The sequence below is a fragment of the Ascidia mentula genome, chromosome 2 (assembly GCF_947561715.1).
Source record: "Ascidia mentula chromosome 2, kaAscMent1.1, whole genome shotgun sequence".
Lineage (NCBI taxonomy): Eukaryota > Metazoa > Chordata > Ascidiacea > Phlebobranchia > Ascidiidae > Ascidia > Ascidia mentula.
In genome coordinates this window covers 9,140,783-9,159,993 of record NC_138567.1, presented here as the reverse complement: position 1 = coordinate 9,159,993, position 19,211 = coordinate 9,140,783, and the positions used below count along the sequence as shown (strand labels likewise).

Here is a 19,211-nt window from a genome sequence, read left to right as displayed (position 1 = left end):
AGTATATTGTATGATGTTATACCCGAACAATGTAACTTATGGTTTAACAATTGTACACTTTTTTTGTGCGTTATGCGAATAAATAGATAATACAGTGTATGATTCCACGGAAATCGTTTTCCTCGTGCCACGTCACCAAGGGTCAATTTGAATTTTGAACTGTCAACAGCGCACTCAAACGGATTAGGAAAACAGTTACTTTCTTACCACTCGATGTCGGAAGAGTGCTCACTTTTAAGAAAAACGGTCCAAATGTTGGCGAGCGATTTGCAACGTCAGTCATGGTGTATAAGTAAATAATCTGGGTTCTGATCCCCGTGTGGCAAAAAGGGCAATTTTTAATGTGACAAAAGCGGAATTGGGGTTGTTTAAGGCCTCAGCAGAAACTGATTTATGCAAAAAATCAAAACGAAAAGTTGGAGCTGTGTGTTCAATTTCTTTGTAACACGTCATGTCAGTGCTACGACTATTTGATGACGTTTTGGTTTATACAACGAAAATTAATTTTCGTCGTTATAGCCTCTTATTCCATTACCAACGCCGAGTGTATATCAAAGCAAAATAACAAGGCAGACAATTTCCTGCTTTTGCCTGTTTGACCCCAGGACGCAATATTGGGTTAACTAAAGAGGATATTACGCAACGCAGCATGCAGCACACACCCCTTTGTTTGTTCGGCACCCATACAACGCTGAAATCCGTGACACGCTATAATCTCATTATGGTCGACGCTACGGCAAATCGATCGACAGCCTACCAGTTGTGTTTAAAGTCACAGTATAGAACAAGACCAAAGCCAATACATTTATTTAAGACCTGAAGAAGGACGTGCATGCCAATGGAAAAACAGTACCCATAAATGAACGCATTTGCGACCCTGTTTCGATCACACAAATGATGTTGCGTTGAGCCTTTGACTGGAAAGGTTCGCTTTGCTGCTGTAAGTCTGACGTATACAATCGTGTGATTAAATGCTGCTACGTCATAATCACGCTGCTGTAGTTCACATTGTGAAACGCGTCATAGCATCCTGCATGTGTTTTAATTCAGGTTTGACAAATAACAGCCTGGTCCACATGTAAGCGCTAAACATTGTGGGTATAACTCAAGACTGCCAAGGCAAAACACGCAGCATTTAATTTTCCAATTATACGATGCATTTTATTCTACGAAGAGCAACTAACTAGAAGTTTTTGCGACCAGACAGGGGGCCTGCTTGCATAGCCGCTGTATTCTGCAGTGGCCTGTTCTTCGAACGGCCTTTGCAGGGTCATGTGGATGCGCCAGGCCTCCGAAAAGTCGCCGTTTTCGGCCTTTCGGATTGCCAACTCCGCCATCCAGTTCCTTAACACGTAACGGGGATTAACTCCGTTCAAACGCGTCCAGCGTATGGAATCAGTCAAGCCTGGCTCTGCACCCATTATGCGCTTGTAGTAGGCCAAGCACCAGTTTGGAAAGAGTGTGTGTTTACTGAGGTCACTCAAAGCCCACAAATGGCGTGGGATTGACACCTCAGCGATCTCGTTCAGTTGCCAAGAGCCCAACTGACGAAAGGTCATAGTAAAATCCGCACGCGTTTCGTTCATCAAATGCAAAAGCGCAGCAACAAGCATTGTGTCGCCTTCGTTCGCGTCCACAAGGCCCAGTTTGCGCCGAAACGTCGCCATCAGTTTTGCTTGGTACGACTCGTTGAAGGTTTTCAAAATCCTTTTAACTTCGTCTTTTTCTGTCGAAATGAGAAGCGGCGAAATGGCTTTAAACAACTTATAAAGATTGAACAGCGCAACGTTCGGCTGGTTGTGCAAAGCATATCGACCACCGTCATCAGACAGGTTAGGTACGAATAGGGGGTCGTACGAGTCCACAAAGCCAAACGGGCCATAGTCGATAGTGATGGACAGCAAGCTGAAGTTATCGGTATTACACACACCGTGCGCAAATCCCAAACTCATCCACTTTACTACCATGTCGATTGTTTGGCTTTGCACGACATCGAACCAACGAACGTATCGATTGGGTGCCTCGCCCAGCGAATTGAAGTGATTCTCTATGACGAAATCCAACACCTTAGCTAAGAGTTTAATTTCGCCGCTGCGAGCCAGGATTTCTAAGCTGCCGATGCGAAACCAGGAAGGAGCAAGGCGGAGCACCACAGCAGTTTTTTCAGCCACTACTGTTCCGTTGTACAGCGGATCGCGCAGCACAGTGTCATCTGACGTAACAAGGCTTGCTGCACGCGAGGTTGGCACTCCAAGGTGATGCATCGCCTCGCTACACAAGAATTCGCGAACAGATGAGCGCAAAACTGCGCGCCCATCACCGTGTCTCGAGTAGGGAGTGCGCCCCGAGCCCTTGAGCTGGAGTTCCCATCGTTGACCGCGCGAGTTTGTATATTCTCCCAACAAATGGGCGCGGCCGTCACCAAGTTGCCCGGCCCATTCTCCGAACTGATGTCCGCCGTATCTGCAACAGCGACAGATGAGTGAACGTCCGACAGATGAGTGAACAAAACCCTTCTTTTGAGTTACCTGTGAGCTAAGCTGACGTTGTTCAAAAGCGAATTGCCCCCCGCAAAGCGCGTGAACGGGTTGCTGGTCAGCACCGTTGAGAAATTAAGGTCGAGACAAGCTTCCGCAGCGTCGCGAGAAACCAAACCGAGGCGCACATTTGATAATGGAGTGGGTTGAACTTTCGAGAAAACGCAACCGCGCACCTGCCGTACGTAGTTATCTGTGTTTTCCTCCATGGGCAAGCTTTTCAGCAATTGGCAGTTGAAATTCCATTCCGGAAAGGGCACAAGTTTCGCAGCACAGCACGCGGCTAAAAATAGCAGCGCCAGAAGCACTGGAACAATTTTACTGCCTGCGGCCATCAAGCCAGCGCCAGAACGCTATCAAAGCTTTAACATACTCTTAACACCTGTAATTTAAGACACCACACACAATTAAAACACATTTGTACTCTGGTGTGCTCAACATATGTATATTTCATCATAAAACACTCCAAAAATGTACATTAAGACCTATCATAAAATACGTTAAATACTCGTTTCATTACAATCACACTAAGCCAATGTCAACAGCATCATATAGTATATCAAGCATTTTGGGTAAAGAATTCAGAAACTTATTGACTAACAAATGAAAATTTCACCAGGCTCACAACTATTTACAATATGCGAATGTTGTTCACCAGTAAACGTTTAGCTGTTCACACACACAAACATGATCAATTATTTTGCAAGTTTAGTTTACACAAATATTAACATGTTTTAACACATCACCAAGGACACAACAATGCTGGTTGTCCACGTTTCAGATCTCATATCCCATGAAATGGAACATGGACGGCGCCACCACACTTGGCTGCACATAGCTGCCCAGTTGATCAGCGGATACTGCCTCAAAACCCATGAAGTGAAATGATCTGACAAGATTTTGGAAATCTGGGTGGTGCTTGTCAATGCAGGCGACCACTTGCTGGACTTTTAGTGTTTCTTCGGCGTAATCCAAGAGCTCAATAAAACTGTCACGTGACGGTTCCAGCGGAATGTGGACAAAAAGCTGATCATCAAGCTGCAGCTGTAATGAAAACAATTGAGATTAATTTATTGCAAAGCTGTGAAGTTTTGACATGTTACCGAGTCATATCGTATCATCACATGCTCTGTTAATTGCCGGAGGAATGATTTCAGTTGAATGTCTTGACATGTTCCAGTTCCCCACACAGAATCTTTGGACAACACAGCACGGGCAAACTGCAGGGACTCTGCGGTCCTGTTTTTCACACAATACCTGTTTGAAAACAAGGCTGTTACCCAAAGGATAAAGTGTGAATTTTGCGTATATAAACCTATTAGGGACGTCAGGAGCACTGCTGAGGCCTGGGGGCCATTTTGAAGTTACAGTGGAATACTGAGGTGAGGGGCACTGAGGAAGAAAGGACAGTAAAGTAGCCTTCTTTTTCCTCTTTTTCTTCATGCTGCTTGATAAGATTGGGTATGTATTTCTCAGTTTGCATGACACTTCAACAACAGTTCTTCAAAAATGCTTGTTTTAAGGTTTATTCGCAGGAAAACTTATGAAACAGTGTAGTTGACTGAAAAATAATACAATATTGCAGTAACAGGAATAGTACAAATTTGGTAACAGTTATTTTCTGCAAAACAAATTTCCAGAGAAACAACTGTATGGTTTACATCACCAATATCTAAAGCACACAATAAAAAAATTTCATACTCCCAAATTACTGAAACTAATTTACATACTTTTGATAAAAAACGACAAAACTAGAAAACAAACCCTCGGCCTCACATGATCTACAAATCAAAAAATTACCAAATATAATTAAATTTTTGAAATCAGTATTTGTAAGTAAACACCACATTTAATTGGTCCACGGCCATTGTAAATACAAAAAAAAAACGTAAATTAAACATTGGGTGCATAACTTAGCAATTAAAACTATATTAGTATCATACCTACGTACTCTTAACTGTACCACAAGCCCTCTCTTTGTGCTTTGAGCTCTGTCTCTGCCTTTGCTCTCTGTGTGACGTAGTCTTTTTATTTTTCAACTCAACACAAAAATATACACGAACTAAAACATTATTACGTCAATGATTGGTTGAAAATATCAAAAAATATCAAAAAGTATAAAGTAAAACGAATGTTAACCAACTTGCAATTTAAATAACATTTTATTTGAAATAATTCGTATTAATTATTCTGAAGTGATGCAAAAGTATTTTTGTAGATAATTAAAAAAAAAATTTCAAGGAATGCATTTCATTATGTAATAAATATATGACAATTACCAACAACTTCGACGAAACAATAATTTGGTGAAACCTGTAATTTCCACACGGCGATAAAGTAAAACCACTGTTGTCATATTCGATACGTCGTAAAATTCTTTGTTAAAAATCACGTGACCTGCCTTTTGCTGAAACAAAATGCTGCGTAATCTCGTTTTTTGGGGGAAGGTACGGCGTTGTGCTGAGTATAGTAATTGTAAAAAGTTATGTTTACGATTTAAATTTTAGCTTATTGCTCAGTTCTATTGGATAGAGAACGGAGAAACTGTCTCCGTCTGTGGCTGTTTATTTTTGAAGCATATTGAATGACAGATAAGCAAATTGATAAATTATATTTTGCTTGGGAGATTCTTTTTTTTTTAACCATGCTTATTTAGTAAATGAATCTATTTTATTTTCATTTGTATTTGTAATTTTAGGTGATTTGAAATACTCAAAAATGGCTAACTATGGCTTGTATGCCATGGTTGGCATTCTTGCTGTTATGATAACATGGAGAGACTTTTCAAAAAATACTGAAGTAAATGCCAAAATGGACAACGACGACTCACCGGTACCAAAACTAAAAAGTCAATTTACTGTACCCGTGGTTAAATTCCTCATCTGCCAATCCTGAGGGTACAAGCGGGCCTTTGAGGAATACGCTCAACTGATTCAGCGGCGTTACTCAGGGGTCAAGATTGATGGGGGAAACTACCCACCCCCAAAAATCAACCAAGCCATTGCATCTTTTCTTTCACTTGCCAAATTCATTCTCATCGGTTGCATATTGACTGGGATCAATCCGTTTGAGCGTTTTGGCATGGAAACACCTCAAATTTACGTGTGGGCTCGAGAGAACATGATATATTCCTGTTTTATGTTGTTTTTCCTAACAAATGCCATAGAAACTCAGCTAACTTCAACTGGTGCCTTTGAAATTTCATTAAACGATGTCAACATTTGGTCGAAGCTGCAGTCTGGCCGTGTTCCTCATGTTGAAGAGTTGATGCAAATTATCGACTCGCACATTAGTGGGGGTGAAAATATAGGCACCAACCAGCAGTTTGTGCAATAGCTTGTTTTGCCTTTGGTCATTTGGTGGGTTGTAGAGTTTAGAAAGTACATAGTCTAAAAATACCCTTGTTTGTTTTAATTTGTATTGTTTCTGTTGATTGATGAAAATGTCTTGTTTTCCAATATACATATGTCTTGTGTGTGAAAATGTGTACTTTTGAAAATATTAAGATATATTCCTACTTGTGAAATGGTGAATTTATTTGATCTATTTCTCTTCAATATTCTTTTACACAATTGCTGCTTTTCTGTTTGTTTACACATTTGCCCACTAGACTGTGTTGAATTTTCCATTAAGAGAGTGATATGCTATGTTGGTAAATGGCTGCAACAAAACAACTATGACGACACCATTCGAAAGGCAAATGCCAGAATGTGTCTGAGGAGTCCATTGTTGGGTAGTACATGGACATGTTTCGTTTAGTGCGTTTACTACCTGGGCATAACTCAACACTTGATTGGTAGTAATTTATTGTTGGTGTGAAGTGTTTTGTATTGCAAAATGAAAAGGAATAAATGAATAATTTTAAAATTTAGGTTTTAGTTAGTGTCATTTCACAACAATGGCTGGGCTGGAACTTATTTCTGATCAGGGATATCGAATCGATGGAAGAAAGCCAGATGAGCTTCGACAAATACGATGTCGGTTAGGGGTATTCACACAAGCTGATGGTTCCTCTTATGTGGAACAAGGCAACACAAAGGTGGAATTTTGCCTCCTTGAAAACATTTTGTATTATTATTTGGGCAGGATAATTTTTTTAAGTATAGTTGCAGATAACACTTGCTGTTGTCCACATGGGTATTTAATTTTTTTACTTCAATTACGTCTATTATTTTAGGTTCTAGCTGCAATATACGGACCACATGAGCCTTCCTCCAACATGAGGAGCAAGGTTTGACATTACTCTTTTGTAATCTGTTGCTTGTATTTTTTTAATGAAAAGAACCCGAAGTAACTTCATTACAAACCATTACAGTATTTTGTGTATTGTTGACATTTTGGTTAAACTCTATACGTCGTGTTGTAAACACACACATAAAAACATTTTTTATTTTAGTTTTTTCAAATTGTATTTTTACTCTTCTGTAAGTTTTTTCAATAGGGCCTATAGGGTCTCTCTTTCCCCAGAGTTATTACGTATGAAAGCACTGGCCAAAATGGTTAGTTTTTGAACACCGACCAAAACAGTACGTTTGTTTCAGGCCAGTCACGAAAAGTGCATTATTAACTGTGAATACAGTCAAGCATCATTCAGCTCAGCTGAGAGAAAGCACCGTCCTCGTGGCGACAGAAAGAGTCTTGATATGGCAGCGCACATAAAACAAACTTTTGAGTCATGTATTCATACAACTTTATATCCAAGGTAAACTTCAAATGGTATAAATGAATGAATATTACGTTATCACCCATTGTATATATGTAGGTCACAGATAGACATATTTTTGCAAATTCTACAATCTGATGGCAGTAACTACTGTGCATGTGTAAATGCTGCTACCCTTGCTGTTATCGATGCGGGAATAGCAATGAAGGTAAATCTTAGTTTGTAACTTAAAGATATACTATATCTGCCACTGCTAACCTATCTAGTTAGGCGTATGTGTTTGGGTGTTGTTTGTCATATTACTACCGGTATCCCTTGCAGTTACATCAAAGGTCATGGTCTGTTGTATTTTTTTGTTACTGTTGAGATTTTAACCTTTATCTGGGCACAAGCCAATTTGACTTGCAACTATCTCTTGCAATTTCAACAAGAGTCATGGACAAATTTTGTTTTTTGTCTAGCACACATCTAGACTAACATACACTTAACCTCCAGACCGCAATCCTGTACAAAACCAATAATTTTAGTGCTTTTATCCCAAAACCAACCCATGTTTTTAGTGGGAGATCTGTGCTTTTTATAAACGTTTTGATATTATAAGCAAAGTGGAGCCAATAATATAAATTGTATAAGCTGCATATAGATTATTGTTACATAATCTATTTGATATTGTTTCTAAAATTTTCTTTTCCACAGGATTATGTATGTGCATGTTCTGCGAGCGTCGCAAAAGGAAAGACGATTATCGACATCAACCACGTGGAAGAATCAGCTGGATGTGCCGAGTTTTCCGCAGCTGTTATGCCAAAACTGGAAAAAATCGTTTACTCCGAACTTAACGGCAGGTAAAATCTAAAAAATAGGCTTTCATTCTTTGGCCCAGAGCATTATTTGGTTGTTGATGTAAAATAAAATGCAAAGTTTACTTTGTTCTTTTTTAATGCAGTAACTCGATATATTTTGGTACAGATTGCACGAAGACCAAATCGGAAATATTCTGGATTCAGTTGTTTCGGGATGCAGCGACATGTTTGCTGTTATGGAACGTACGGTGCGAGAACATGTCGAAGAAACTGTTTCTAATTTCACCCGGTCATAAACTTTCGTTTTAAACAATGTTCAACCAAAACTGCTGTTCCCGTACAATAAAATTCTGCGAAAAAAAGTGTAAGAAGGCGAGGATACGATTAAATCAGTTTTAAACATGACCGGCTATTGGTCGTTGCCCAGAATCGCCTCCGCAGTCAGTCGCACTGCTGGCATCCCTACCGACGGTTCAGACTTTTCGGACAACAACCCGGCGAATAGCTTGGAAGAGTGTCCGTAAAATTCAGCAGTTGTCTTCAAGCTTAGAGAACAAAACATAATCATAAGTAGTCGGACATTCATGAACAAGCCGCGCGCTCTCCAAAAAGCACCACCAAAGTGTGCTTGGCAGGTTCTAAAATGTTTGCTTTTAAAGCTTAACGAGCACAGCCTATCCTATCAAACGAGCACAGCCTATCCTATCAAACCAATTTGCAATGGCGCCCGCCAAACAAGTACTCTTGTAACGATGCCAGTAAACCCCATTGTGGGATTTTCCAATAGGCCTATACTTGCACTCCGGGAGAGACTCTGTCAGTTATGGTTGCTTTTCTTTTTTGAAACTCGTTTCCTACAATCCTTTTAGTCATCGCATACGACTATGGTTCCCTTTTAATGTGCACCTGTCAATTTTACGAAAGAATAAATACCAGATACATTGAAGGCCGCATCTCTGTATTTCTATGGAAAAGACTTTCCCGGTTGGGAATTGCCCTTCTCGAACTCTGTCCTGCGTAACAGAGTAAAATTGTGTGTAACAATGCAATGGGTCATGCATGGGCGCCAGTGTTTTGGTTGAATGAGCGCAGATGAACAGGCTGTTGCCAGGGCGATTTTCAGCGTGTTTGGGGCAGTTTTAGTTTGTTTTTCAGGGCTATTAGTCAGGCAGTAAATTGGTAGAGGGTGCTGTTGTACATGTAGCTGAAAAACTACCCAAATATTGAGGTTGATTTTGTGAAAAAATGAATCAGAGAAAGTATGTTCAATTTGTGATTTTCTGTTAGTGCGGACCCTTGGCAAGGAATTGTGGCCAAATTTATAATCAAAATAACTACTTAAACTGCTCCCCCGGGGGCATTTTGACCCTCTGTTGGCCATTATTTTGGTCAAAAAAGCAGAAAAAAGTGTAGGTTTGTTTTGTGAAAAAATGAATCAGAGAAAGTTACCTCCATTTGCGATTAAGTGAAGCCACCAACCCTCCTCTACACAATTCATGAAGAATTAGATGTCTTGTAATTGTCTTGGGGCCCCACCGGGGCTGTTTGTACACCCCCTAGGACTGACAATTTAGCAGTTAGCCTTTGCAAAACCCCCCAATGTGCTGTCTTAATGCAGCTGCAATCAATTTTTTTTCTGTTCAGCAATAGAAGTCCCCCTTCATGAGTCATCAGACCCGGCAATTGTTTTTGGCAAACAAGAGAAACTGTAACCAGGTGCACAATAACAAATGACTTCTAAAACTCAATTTTTGGGATTTAATTGAGAGATGCGGCCTGTAACAGCGAAAAGTTACCCCTTAACGTTTATTTAATATTTTTTGCCAATAGAAATCTTGCACATGTTAACACGACATTTAAACGATCCGTTTGGCCCCTCGTATGTGTCAAACTAGTAACAATTTGTATCTGTTTCAAGTAGCAACAATGCTTATTATTTTCTATTTGAATTAAAGGAATTAGGAGTTAAATTAACCGAACAATTTATAACACGCGGTGAAGTTTCTTAAAGTCACAAGTATTCGGTGAGTGTTTGCAATGACGTCTCATTACTTTAGTGTGTTTTTGTTATCAACTCTTTTTCTGTTTCTTACAGAAAACGCATGTACGCATTTGCATGTACACATGTATCTGTGCTGTCAAGTCGATCAATATATCCTTGATGATAGTACATGTTGTTTGAGATACTTATAGTTGATTAGTTTTCGCCGCCAAGACAGTGAATATACTGTTAAACACAGTGACTGTTTTAGACAAAAATACGGCAGTCACAATACATGTGCATTTGCATTTTTTAAATTTGAATCATCTGGTCGAATAGTAGGCTACTGGGCGATGCGGCAAACATTCTTAAAAGCAACTGATAAACCAATATGTGAAACTATATTGTCACCCTCAAAACGTCCCTGATTGCATTAAAAATGATGAAGGCTGCTTGTGGTTTGACACCAAATAAACTGTCAGCAAACTTCACCGCAAGTGAAAGTGGAAAAGGTAACAAATCCACAACTAGAAGATGTTTTTGTCAAAAAAATGATTGAGGTATTACTTTCAAAAGTAGACGATTTTTGATCAAGGTAGATTTCACTTCATTTAGTCAATTTACTGAAAAATCATACTTTTAGATAATTTTCATTTCTCTTGGAAACAAGCTGTTTGTGCACAATAGACGGAATTCAAAAATACCTGCAACCAAAGAAAGGGTGAAACTGACTGCCCCTGTGAATCTGATGAGTGCTCAATCAATAGCTAACTTTTAACTATTGGTGGCCCATCTCCACCAAATGGTGAGTTTGACTTTCCCAAGGCAACAGCTGACATATGCATGAAGTACTACAAATCTGATGTAGGGGAGACCGGAAATAGCTCGGACGGTTTTTGGAAAATTGCTCATATTTTTTTTAAATTATGCACCATTTCATTCTTAAATTCTATTTTGTTGTAACTAGTAAAGCATTGCTCAAAAAACAGAAGGCTTTTCATTCGTTTAATGCTCACTAAAAATGCCTATTCAGCTCATTTTTCAAACAGGTCTGAGGATGTCTCAGACAGCAAATTTTAATAGACTTTTTTTTGTTTATTTAACAAATAACTGAAATCAAATTTGGCGCAATATCAGCATTGGGGCCTTATTAGCGCATAAAATGTCATTCAAGCTTTCAGACGTACAGGATTTTCCAATGCTTTTGGTAACTCGTGTACTTTTAACGGCAGCACGGATATCATAGATATTCGGGTCAATAAACGATTTTTTATCTTTGGGAATTTTTCTTACTGCCAAAATTCGATCATTTTTTCCAGCCTCTGTAAATTCCCTTTTTTATGACCTGATTATTTTTCCTAAAACTCAAAAAGTGTTGTCCATTCTCGCGATTTCTTGCCATGATGTCCGAAGTATATCCCGACCACGTGACGACGTAAAAACTACTAAAATATGGCCGTATTTTTAAACGTTAGGCAAAATTATCATTGGCCTATCCATGAGTACACCAACAACTACTGCATTTTGATTGACTGTGACTGATATATGAAAAACTTGTGACGTAAAATACATGGTCCGAGGTATCCCCAGATAATACTGTATCTTTTGGTATTGTTCAACCGAAGCTTGATTTTGTGGCCTATAACCGGTATGCACAGATTCAGCCAAAACGGACTCCGTATGTCTAAACGAATTGAAACATAATAGTCTAAAAGAGTTGCTTTTTATCTTGTCATAATCAGGCCCATCATATTGCGTACCGTATTTACTCGATTGTTAGCCGCCCTCGAGTATAACCCAGCTAACAAAAAAACGTCCCAACAACGTTTGTTTTAGGTATTGCCAAAGTGTTGGAAACGTTATGTTCAGAGGTTTATCAACCAAAAAATGTCGACACACCGATACCCATTCCTAACGTTGTCATTAACTGCGTTACAACGGTGCAGACGACCGTTGGGGAAACGTTTCAGAGTTTTGTTTGCAAGCTGTTTTTTATGAACGTTCTAGCGACGTCTTGTTGCAATGTTATATAAACCAAAAACTGTCGACACACCGATACCCATTTCTAACGTTGTCACTTATCTTTGTTACAACGATACAGATGACTGTTTTGAAAACGTTTTACAGTTTTGTTCTATGACCGATTTCATTAACGTTCCAGTAATGTGTTGCTGGCACCTGCCCAAAGTTTTTCTAACCTAGTGGTTTGGTATCATCTGATGAAGAAAGAACAATCAAAATCATTTCTTTCCATGTATTCATGTACAAAAATCACCACTTAAGAGATACTATTCAGAGTCGGAAAGTGGCAAACTCTGACTTGCAGATGTTGGAGGGTTGGATTTGTCCTGCAAGGTATGGGAAAAACATTACAGTCGTTCATAGCCAAGTTAATTTTAAATTAAAAGTTCCATTTTAGGCATATGACAAAACGTAAAATCTGTATTTCATAACAGCCCTGTGTCCAACTAAAAATGGCTTCACAGCCCATACCACTCCTTTAAAAAAAAAAAAACGTTGACAAACACATTCATAACATTATGGTATGTGAATTGTGGTCAGTAATATAACAAAACTGCAATAATCTCATAAAATATGTGATTTTAAACTGAACTTATGAAATACCTCATAATGTGGCCCGCCTTTTTTATGTGGAGCCTGTTTTAAGATGTCTTTAATTTGTGTCTCAACCTCCTTTGCAGTTACACCGGCAGCATTCATTCCAGCTCCTGGCAAAAAAGGAAATATAATAATGAACATATAAATAAACAATCATATGCAAAACAAATTAGTTATTGGAAAATTTAGCACCAGAATAAATATGTTACTCTTGGGATTTCCAATAAAATGTGGTAATGCACTCAAGGTTTGAAGCAGTATCTCCACACCCGTCGAGCACAACCCATCATGGCCAACAAAAACCGGTTCAGAAAAATGTAATGAAGTTATGAATAGTAAAACATAAACATTGAAGAAAATCATGTGATTGGCCAAGAATTTATGACACTCGTTTTTAATTATATTTGCATTATAAACACACTTACTTAAAACAACTTGGCACAACTTTTGGGCCGCAAAAGACTCTTTTCCCTTTCTACCAAAAAAGCTGAACTTTGCCCATAATGATGTGGTGCCTAACTCCTTCATCATCCGTCTAACCACTTCACTGACACTACTGCCTCCAAGGGAACACAGGTATTTTACCTGGCAAAAATATCACTTAACTCCCAGCACAAAATGATGTTGCAAAGCAATTGCACAAGAAAAAATATGGCCCAGTAAATAAAACACCTATGCAATAAGCTTTGGTGCTTATTTAAAAATTTGTTTGTAAAATAAATTAATGTAAATAAAATAAGATATATGCTAGTTTTGAAACAATTATCCCATCAGAGGCTGACTGAGGTGTAACTTACTAACTGTTTTGCATATTTTTTCTCTTGAAGCTTCTCGTTAAGTTCCTTATACTGTTCAATACTGTCCATTGCTCTATCCCAATCAAAATTGTCTTTAATTGTCATTCCAAATTGGGATATTAAGATACCGTGAATCTGTGCTATTTTCTGTTCCATTCGCTCCAGTTTTGCTGCAATACAAAATCTATCAAGTTCCCTGGTTTGAACTTGATCAGAGAAAAAACAAACATGTTTTCATGAAATTTATGTACCTAAATTCCTCACTTCCAAAATAAAAATCACTGTTAAACTCACCAAAATTTTTATTACCAGTTAAAAAAGTTAACTTACCACTGACAACTCCATCCAACTCATTTGATGATGCAAAACTTAAAGACAGTGGTTGGGTTGATGCATTTGAGCCAAATGACGACTCACGAGAAAACTGATTCGGTGAGGAAGCTAAGGTAAAAAAAAACATGAGCACATGTCTGATGCATTGTAACTGCCAATAAACTTACTTGCTGCTGTAATTTTTGTAAGTGCCGGTATACCTAAACAAATTTATGTTACTCATACACGTGCTTTAGGTGTCACAAAATAGTGCAGTAGTGAAAAATGCATTAAAATAATATATACCTTTTGAACAAGTAGGTGTATTGTGTAGAAGTTCATCTTCTGTAGTAAAATCTAACAAGAAATAAGACTGACAGCTTTGTGCTCATAAAATCCACTTAAATAGACTTCGACATATTGACTTATGTTACTTTCTAAGGTTTCTCTGACCTTGCTACCTTTCACCACAGTAAACAGGCTTTACATAATTAAACAGGGCTTCAAGCATTACTGTGGGGAAATAATAAAGCATAAAAGGTTGAGAATCATAAAGCTTTCTAAAATACATTTGCATCCACTTAAACCAATACCTTCCACAAAATCCTCGAACTGCCTTTTTCGCTGCTTCCTCCTTCTATCACAATCTATTTCTACATCAGACTGCTCTACCGAAGTGGTATCATCATAAACCTCACAAGCAGTTTTTGAATCTGTAAGTAATATGGTGCAATTTTCGAGTAAAATATTAATTACAAAGGAAAAAAAATCAAACCTGAACGAAATTTGACTTTTACAAGATGAAACACTTTCCAATTTTCTTTTGGGTCCACTTGTTTATTCAAGGACATACAAACATTGGAAGTGGGCCAACGCACACTTGTACCCTCAATCCACTTAGATGGAATGCACCCCTCCTCTTCCCTTTCTTTTTCTAGCCATACGGCCAAGGACCAAGACATTTTTTGAAAAATTTTTCACAATTGCTAAATAAAGATTGAAACAGATAGTGTTAATGCCATATTTTAAAAGGCAAAATCCAATAAAAAAATCATATTTTGTGCAAAATCCCAATGAATACTAAATGTTTTGTATTTGATAAACAAATTGCTTTCATTTTCAAATGTTCTTCATAAATAACCTCTTCTTTATAATTTTCTGGGTTGCATTGATAAATTCCAACCAACTGTGAGGGACATGGGTATTCAAAAAAATTATACACATCTCTAAAAACACAACATCTAAAATATCCATTGCCAATATTAGCGGTTACTTGTACACAAAAACAATCAGATGCACCAAATTTTAAAATATAAAAGTTATTTGGATATTTTGTGGAAACATCCAGTATGTCCATGCGGGTTGTGATGCTTAATTGCCGCTCCTCTATGCGCTTGATCACTTGAACAAGAGGGTTATTTCCAGACCTTACCAGTCGTTTTAGAAACTGCATGTAGTTTTCAAATTGAAAAGCACTGTAACCATCTAGTGCCCCATTTTCACATACTTCCTGAGAAAGATGTAAGAGGCAATGAATATTGTAGACATAAAACTCTAGGCCATACAAACATCCAATTTCTTTGACAAAATGTTCCAATAAATTTTTGGCAAATTCATGATGTTTTGTTGAGAGAATTGGAGAAACTAAAATTCTCATTGCAGTGGTTAAACATACAAAATGAGAATACAATTTATTTTGCAGCACATCTTTTAGTACAATGATGCCTGTGTACAATAAAAACTGCCTAAGTTCAGTAGCTTTCCACCTATCCAGCTCATTCAGAGATCTTGGTTTTCGTGAAAAGCATTTTGGAATACTAGTTCGTAGATGCAAAAGTCGTACACTTATTTCATTGCAATTTGTCTGGGATATTCTTGTACTTTTTTGGCCACGAATCCAGGATACAAGAAGCTTTTTTGTGACACCCAAACATGCTTGATGCATGTAGTCTAGTGGAAAAGATTTTATCATGTCAATATTTAAGTCACAAAATGGTGAAGTTCCATTATGATGCTCCTCATTGCATTTTGACCTAAATGTATCATCTGTGCGAACAGGAGACTCTAACTGTGGATATACAATCCTGCCTGCCCATTGACCTTTCTGCATACACTTATCACAACCATAATACCCACAAAAAAGTTTTGTTGCCTTTACCATAGCCCGAGCAGGTGCATCACATACAACTGATTTAAGTGTAATTGCAACGCATTTATCATTAATGTGCAATCCATGCTCATGCAGTTTTGAAACCTCCTCTATGGTGTCATGAAGAAAATCCAAGTTACTGGGCTTCGTACTCCCATAAGCTATAGAAACTGGAAAAACAATGCCAAATACAGAACCCAAAATCGGCCAAAAGCATTTACTAGAACTTTTGAACAGAGGAAGGCCATCTACACCAAGATTTAAATCGACTGATGTGGTTATGCTGTGGCTTTTTGTGTATTCATTTAAAACAGAATATAGCTGGGCCTCTAAACCAAAATTGTAATATTCCATACCCGATTTTGTCTGGGTGTTTACGAATCTTGGTGTAGCAAGAAGTGTTCTTGAAGTTGAAGGCAAGTCATATTGACCATACTTCTGCAAACCTTTTAACAACTGATCAACAGCATTGTGTTTGATCTGATATTTAGTCACCCATTCTTGCAAAAAAACTTTAAATTCATCACAATTAATATTGTCATCTGATGATAATGATGTTTGGTCATTTAATTCAAGCAGACAAGGTAACTTATCATGTTGAACACACTCAAATCTTCTACTATGTTCTTCATCACATTCATCCATGTAGCGATTTTCACTTTTGAAATCGTCATCATTATTGATACTACTAGGCCCACTACTAACATCAACATCTTCTTCTGAACTAGGCTCGTACACAGGTGGTCGTTTTTTCTTCAGTTTTGCTCTTTTTGCTTTTATCCACCCTCGCTGATATATTTTTCGATTCATCTTCAGTAAAATCACACACAAGCCTAACAATTGTTACAACAACCAGTAAGATTAACTAGAACTTTCAACAATGCAAAGAATATTCGATGTATAGCGATAAAGCAAACAAATTACCGGTACCAACAAACCTGACGCCACAACTGACTACATGTGACAGGTTGCGCATGCGCAGTAAATTACGCAACAAATATATTTGGTGTTGTTTGCTAGAGCGAAGTTGATGAAGTTTCCTCACCTAATCCTGACAAATGGTACACGTTTATCCAAATCGGATTACACAGTAATTACTACTTCGCCTCATTTAGACAAAACTTTATATTACACATTTTTACAATTACAATGCATAATGTCGTTTCCTTCAAACAAAACATAATTTATTCTTAATTTTAAATGCAATTGACTGCAACGTTTTGCGCAAGTTGGTAATAGACAGTATATATCCGAGCATACTCAAATAACGTTTCGTCCATGCGACAGGATTTTATTTGGTTATTTAGTAACAGATCGTACAACTGAAAACGTTATTCAAATAACGTTTTCAAAACAGATTAATGCAACCAAACGAACACGTCACTATGAAACGTTTTTATTTGTTTTTTTAAGAACGTTACAACGACGTACAACGACGTACAATTCAAAACGTAATTCAAATAACGTTTTTAAAACAGATTAATGTAACCAAAGGTACACGTCAATACGAAACGTTTTTATTTAGTTGTTTAGTAACGTTGCAAGAACGTAACAATTTAAAACGTAATTTAAATAACGTTTTTAAAACACATCAATGTAACCAAAGGTACACGTCAATACGAAACGTTTTTATTTAGTTGTTTAGTAACGTTACAGGAACGTACAATTTAAAACGAAATTCAAATAACGTTTTCAAAACAAATTAATGTTGCCTCATACAAACGTTAGTGTAAAACAGTTTTATTACGTCTTATATTAACGATACAGAAACGTTTATATCGGTACGTATGTTCAATAACATCACTAAAATGTTGTGTTTGGTCCACACAAAAACGTTTTTTTCAAGTCGTGTTTAATTGATCGTTGAAATATCGTTTGAGTTACGTTGAAGGCCAACGTTATATCATGCAACCTTTATGCAACATTTACTTTGACAAAAAAACGATCTGAAACCATTGGACAACTTTTAAAAAACGTTACGAAAGTTGATATAACGTTTTGTGTTAGCTGGGAAGCCGCCTCGATGGTAAGCCACATATGCGACGGTGATAAACAATTAATATAAGCCGCCCTCGAATGTAAGCCGCACGTAAATGTTAAAGACAAAGTTAGGTGCCCTACAACAATAATTGCCAACACATTTGTCGTTTAAAATTGTCAGATACGCTGACAACCATTGGGCAATAAAACATACTGGTACGATGGAGTGAGTTGATGGTAAATTTCATTTAAAAACAGAGCGCAGACAAAATAACGGCGTGACATTAAATAATGTAAGCCGCCCTCGATTGTAAGCCGCACAAACGGTAAGTTAAAAAAGTTTAAAAGCCGCGGCTTACAATCGAGTAAATACGGTATACCTAATTAAGACCGCTTCGAGAATAACATAGTCATCAGCACAATTGTTCGCAAATATTCGGACATGTCATGGATCTATGGCAAAATTCGTCGGTGGAATAAAAAAAGGATATATACACTTCAAAACAAAATTGCGTCGACCGGGAGTCGAACCCGGAACTAGTGCTTGGAAGGCACCAATGCTAACCGTTACACCATCGACGCGCACACAAATAGACGTCCGAAAAAGGTCTATTATTTGCCGTGTACCGTTTGTGGAATTATAATACTGGCATGGTTTCGTTACATAAGTCACTATATTGCATATATTTTAGTAGTTTTTGTGGAGAAACACACTCTTATACATCAAATTATAAATATTTATTTTATCCATGTTCGGCCTTTCATAGGTTATACATTCTGGCAGCCTTAAAAACCTATTTGCACAACTGTATGGACCCAAAATATAAGCTCTGGGCCAAAATAATCCTAAGCTGCAACAGATAATAATAATTTTGTCACGGAAGTCATTTAGAGTTCCTGAAGCTCAGAGAACAGACACGGTGGCAAAAAGCGATGCGCCCAGTGGTGGGATTCAAATTTTTTTGTCAGCCGGTTCTATAACAAAAGTCATATTTTTAGGCCGGTTCTGTTACAAAAATCCATTGACAGTAAGCAGTAATTCTAACCGGTTCGCTGATCTCGTAAAATTTCGTAAGACGGTTCTACAGAACCGGTGCGAACCGGTTGAACCCCACCACTTGATATAGCCTACGCCCCAAAAAACGTAAATGGCTGGATTTTATCGGAAAAACATATGGAGAAAATGGAGCTAGCATAATCAGGGTTTAAGAAGGTTCTCATGACACTCTTGCGGCTACAACTGATCAGGCACAATTTCTATGGCTGGTCTATTCAATACCTTGGCTAATTTCTGAGGCCCACTTTTTCTATTTTCCCTGTGACGACCCTTTTCGGCCACGTCTTGGTGTTGACCTCTTTTGTGGTGCCTG

The 19,211-nt window shown here is 37.9% G+C and overlaps 4 protein-coding genes, 1 long non-coding RNA gene and 1 other non-coding gene across 6 annotated transcripts; 2 read left to right on the top strand and 4 right to left on the bottom strand.

Moving 5' to 3' along the window:
• Positions 1 to 906: 906 nt before the first annotated feature.
• Positions 907 to 2,926, bottom strand: LOC145888751 (protein nucleotidyltransferase YdiU-like). Its single transcript, XM_082979580.1, has 2 exons — positions 2,529 to 2,926; positions 907 to 2,463 (listed from the first exon to the last, which is right to left on the bottom strand). The coding sequence occupies exons 1-2, from the start codon at positions 2,870 to 2,872 to the stop codon at positions 1,167 to 1,169; spliced, it is 1,641 nt and encodes a 546-aa protein (XP_082835706.1). The 5' UTR covers positions 2,873 to 2,926; the 3' UTR covers positions 907 to 1,166.
• A 15-nt stretch (positions 2,927 to 2,941) lies between these two features.
• On the bottom strand, positions 2,942 to 4,391 carry LOC145888752 (ornithine decarboxylase antizyme 2-like). The gene is made up of 3 exons (XM_082979581.1): positions 3,853 to 4,391; positions 3,641 to 3,794; positions 2,942 to 3,581 (listed from the first exon to the last, which is right to left on the bottom strand). Exons 1-3 carry the CDS (start codon positions 3,978 to 3,980, stop codon positions 3,315 to 3,317), a joined length of 549 nt encoding a protein of 182 aa, XP_082835707.1. The 5' UTR covers positions 3,981 to 4,391; the 3' UTR covers positions 2,942 to 3,314.
• Positions 4,392 to 5,239: 848 nt separating this feature from the next.
• LOC145888710 (thioredoxin reductase-like selenoprotein T) lies at positions 5,240 to 6,409 on the top strand. Its single transcript, XM_082979533.1, has one exon. The coding sequence runs from the start codon at positions 5,256 to 5,258 to the stop codon at positions 5,871 to 5,873; it is 618 nt and encodes a 205-aa protein (XP_082835659.1). The 5' UTR covers positions 5,240 to 5,255; the 3' UTR covers positions 5,874 to 6,409.
• Positions 6,410 to 6,429: 20 nt separating this feature from the next.
• On the top strand, positions 6,430 to 8,353 carry LOC145888709 (exosome complex component RRP41-like). The gene is made up of 6 exons (XM_082979532.1): positions 6,430 to 6,576; positions 6,715 to 6,768; positions 7,079 to 7,239; positions 7,300 to 7,408; positions 7,897 to 8,045; positions 8,170 to 8,353. Exons 1-6 carry the CDS (start codon positions 6,436 to 6,438, stop codon positions 8,297 to 8,299), a joined length of 744 nt encoding a protein of 247 aa, XP_082835658.1. The 5' UTR covers positions 6,430 to 6,435; the 3' UTR covers positions 8,300 to 8,353.
• Positions 8,354 to 12,227: 3,874 nt separating this feature from the next.
• Positions 12,228 to 13,809, bottom strand: LOC145890491 (uncharacterized). The gene is made up of 3 exons (XR_014399561.1): positions 13,731 to 13,809; positions 12,610 to 12,713; positions 12,228 to 12,332 (listed from the first exon to the last, which is right to left on the bottom strand). It is a non-coding gene; the product is annotated as an uncharacterized LOC145890491 (long non-coding RNA).
• Positions 13,810 to 18,351: 4,542 nt separating this feature from the next.
• Positions 18,352 to 18,423, bottom strand: Trnag-ucc (transfer RNA glycine (anticodon UCC)). The gene has a single exon. It is a non-coding gene; the product is annotated as a tRNA-Gly (tRNA).
• Positions 18,424 to 19,211: the final 788 nt, after the last annotated feature.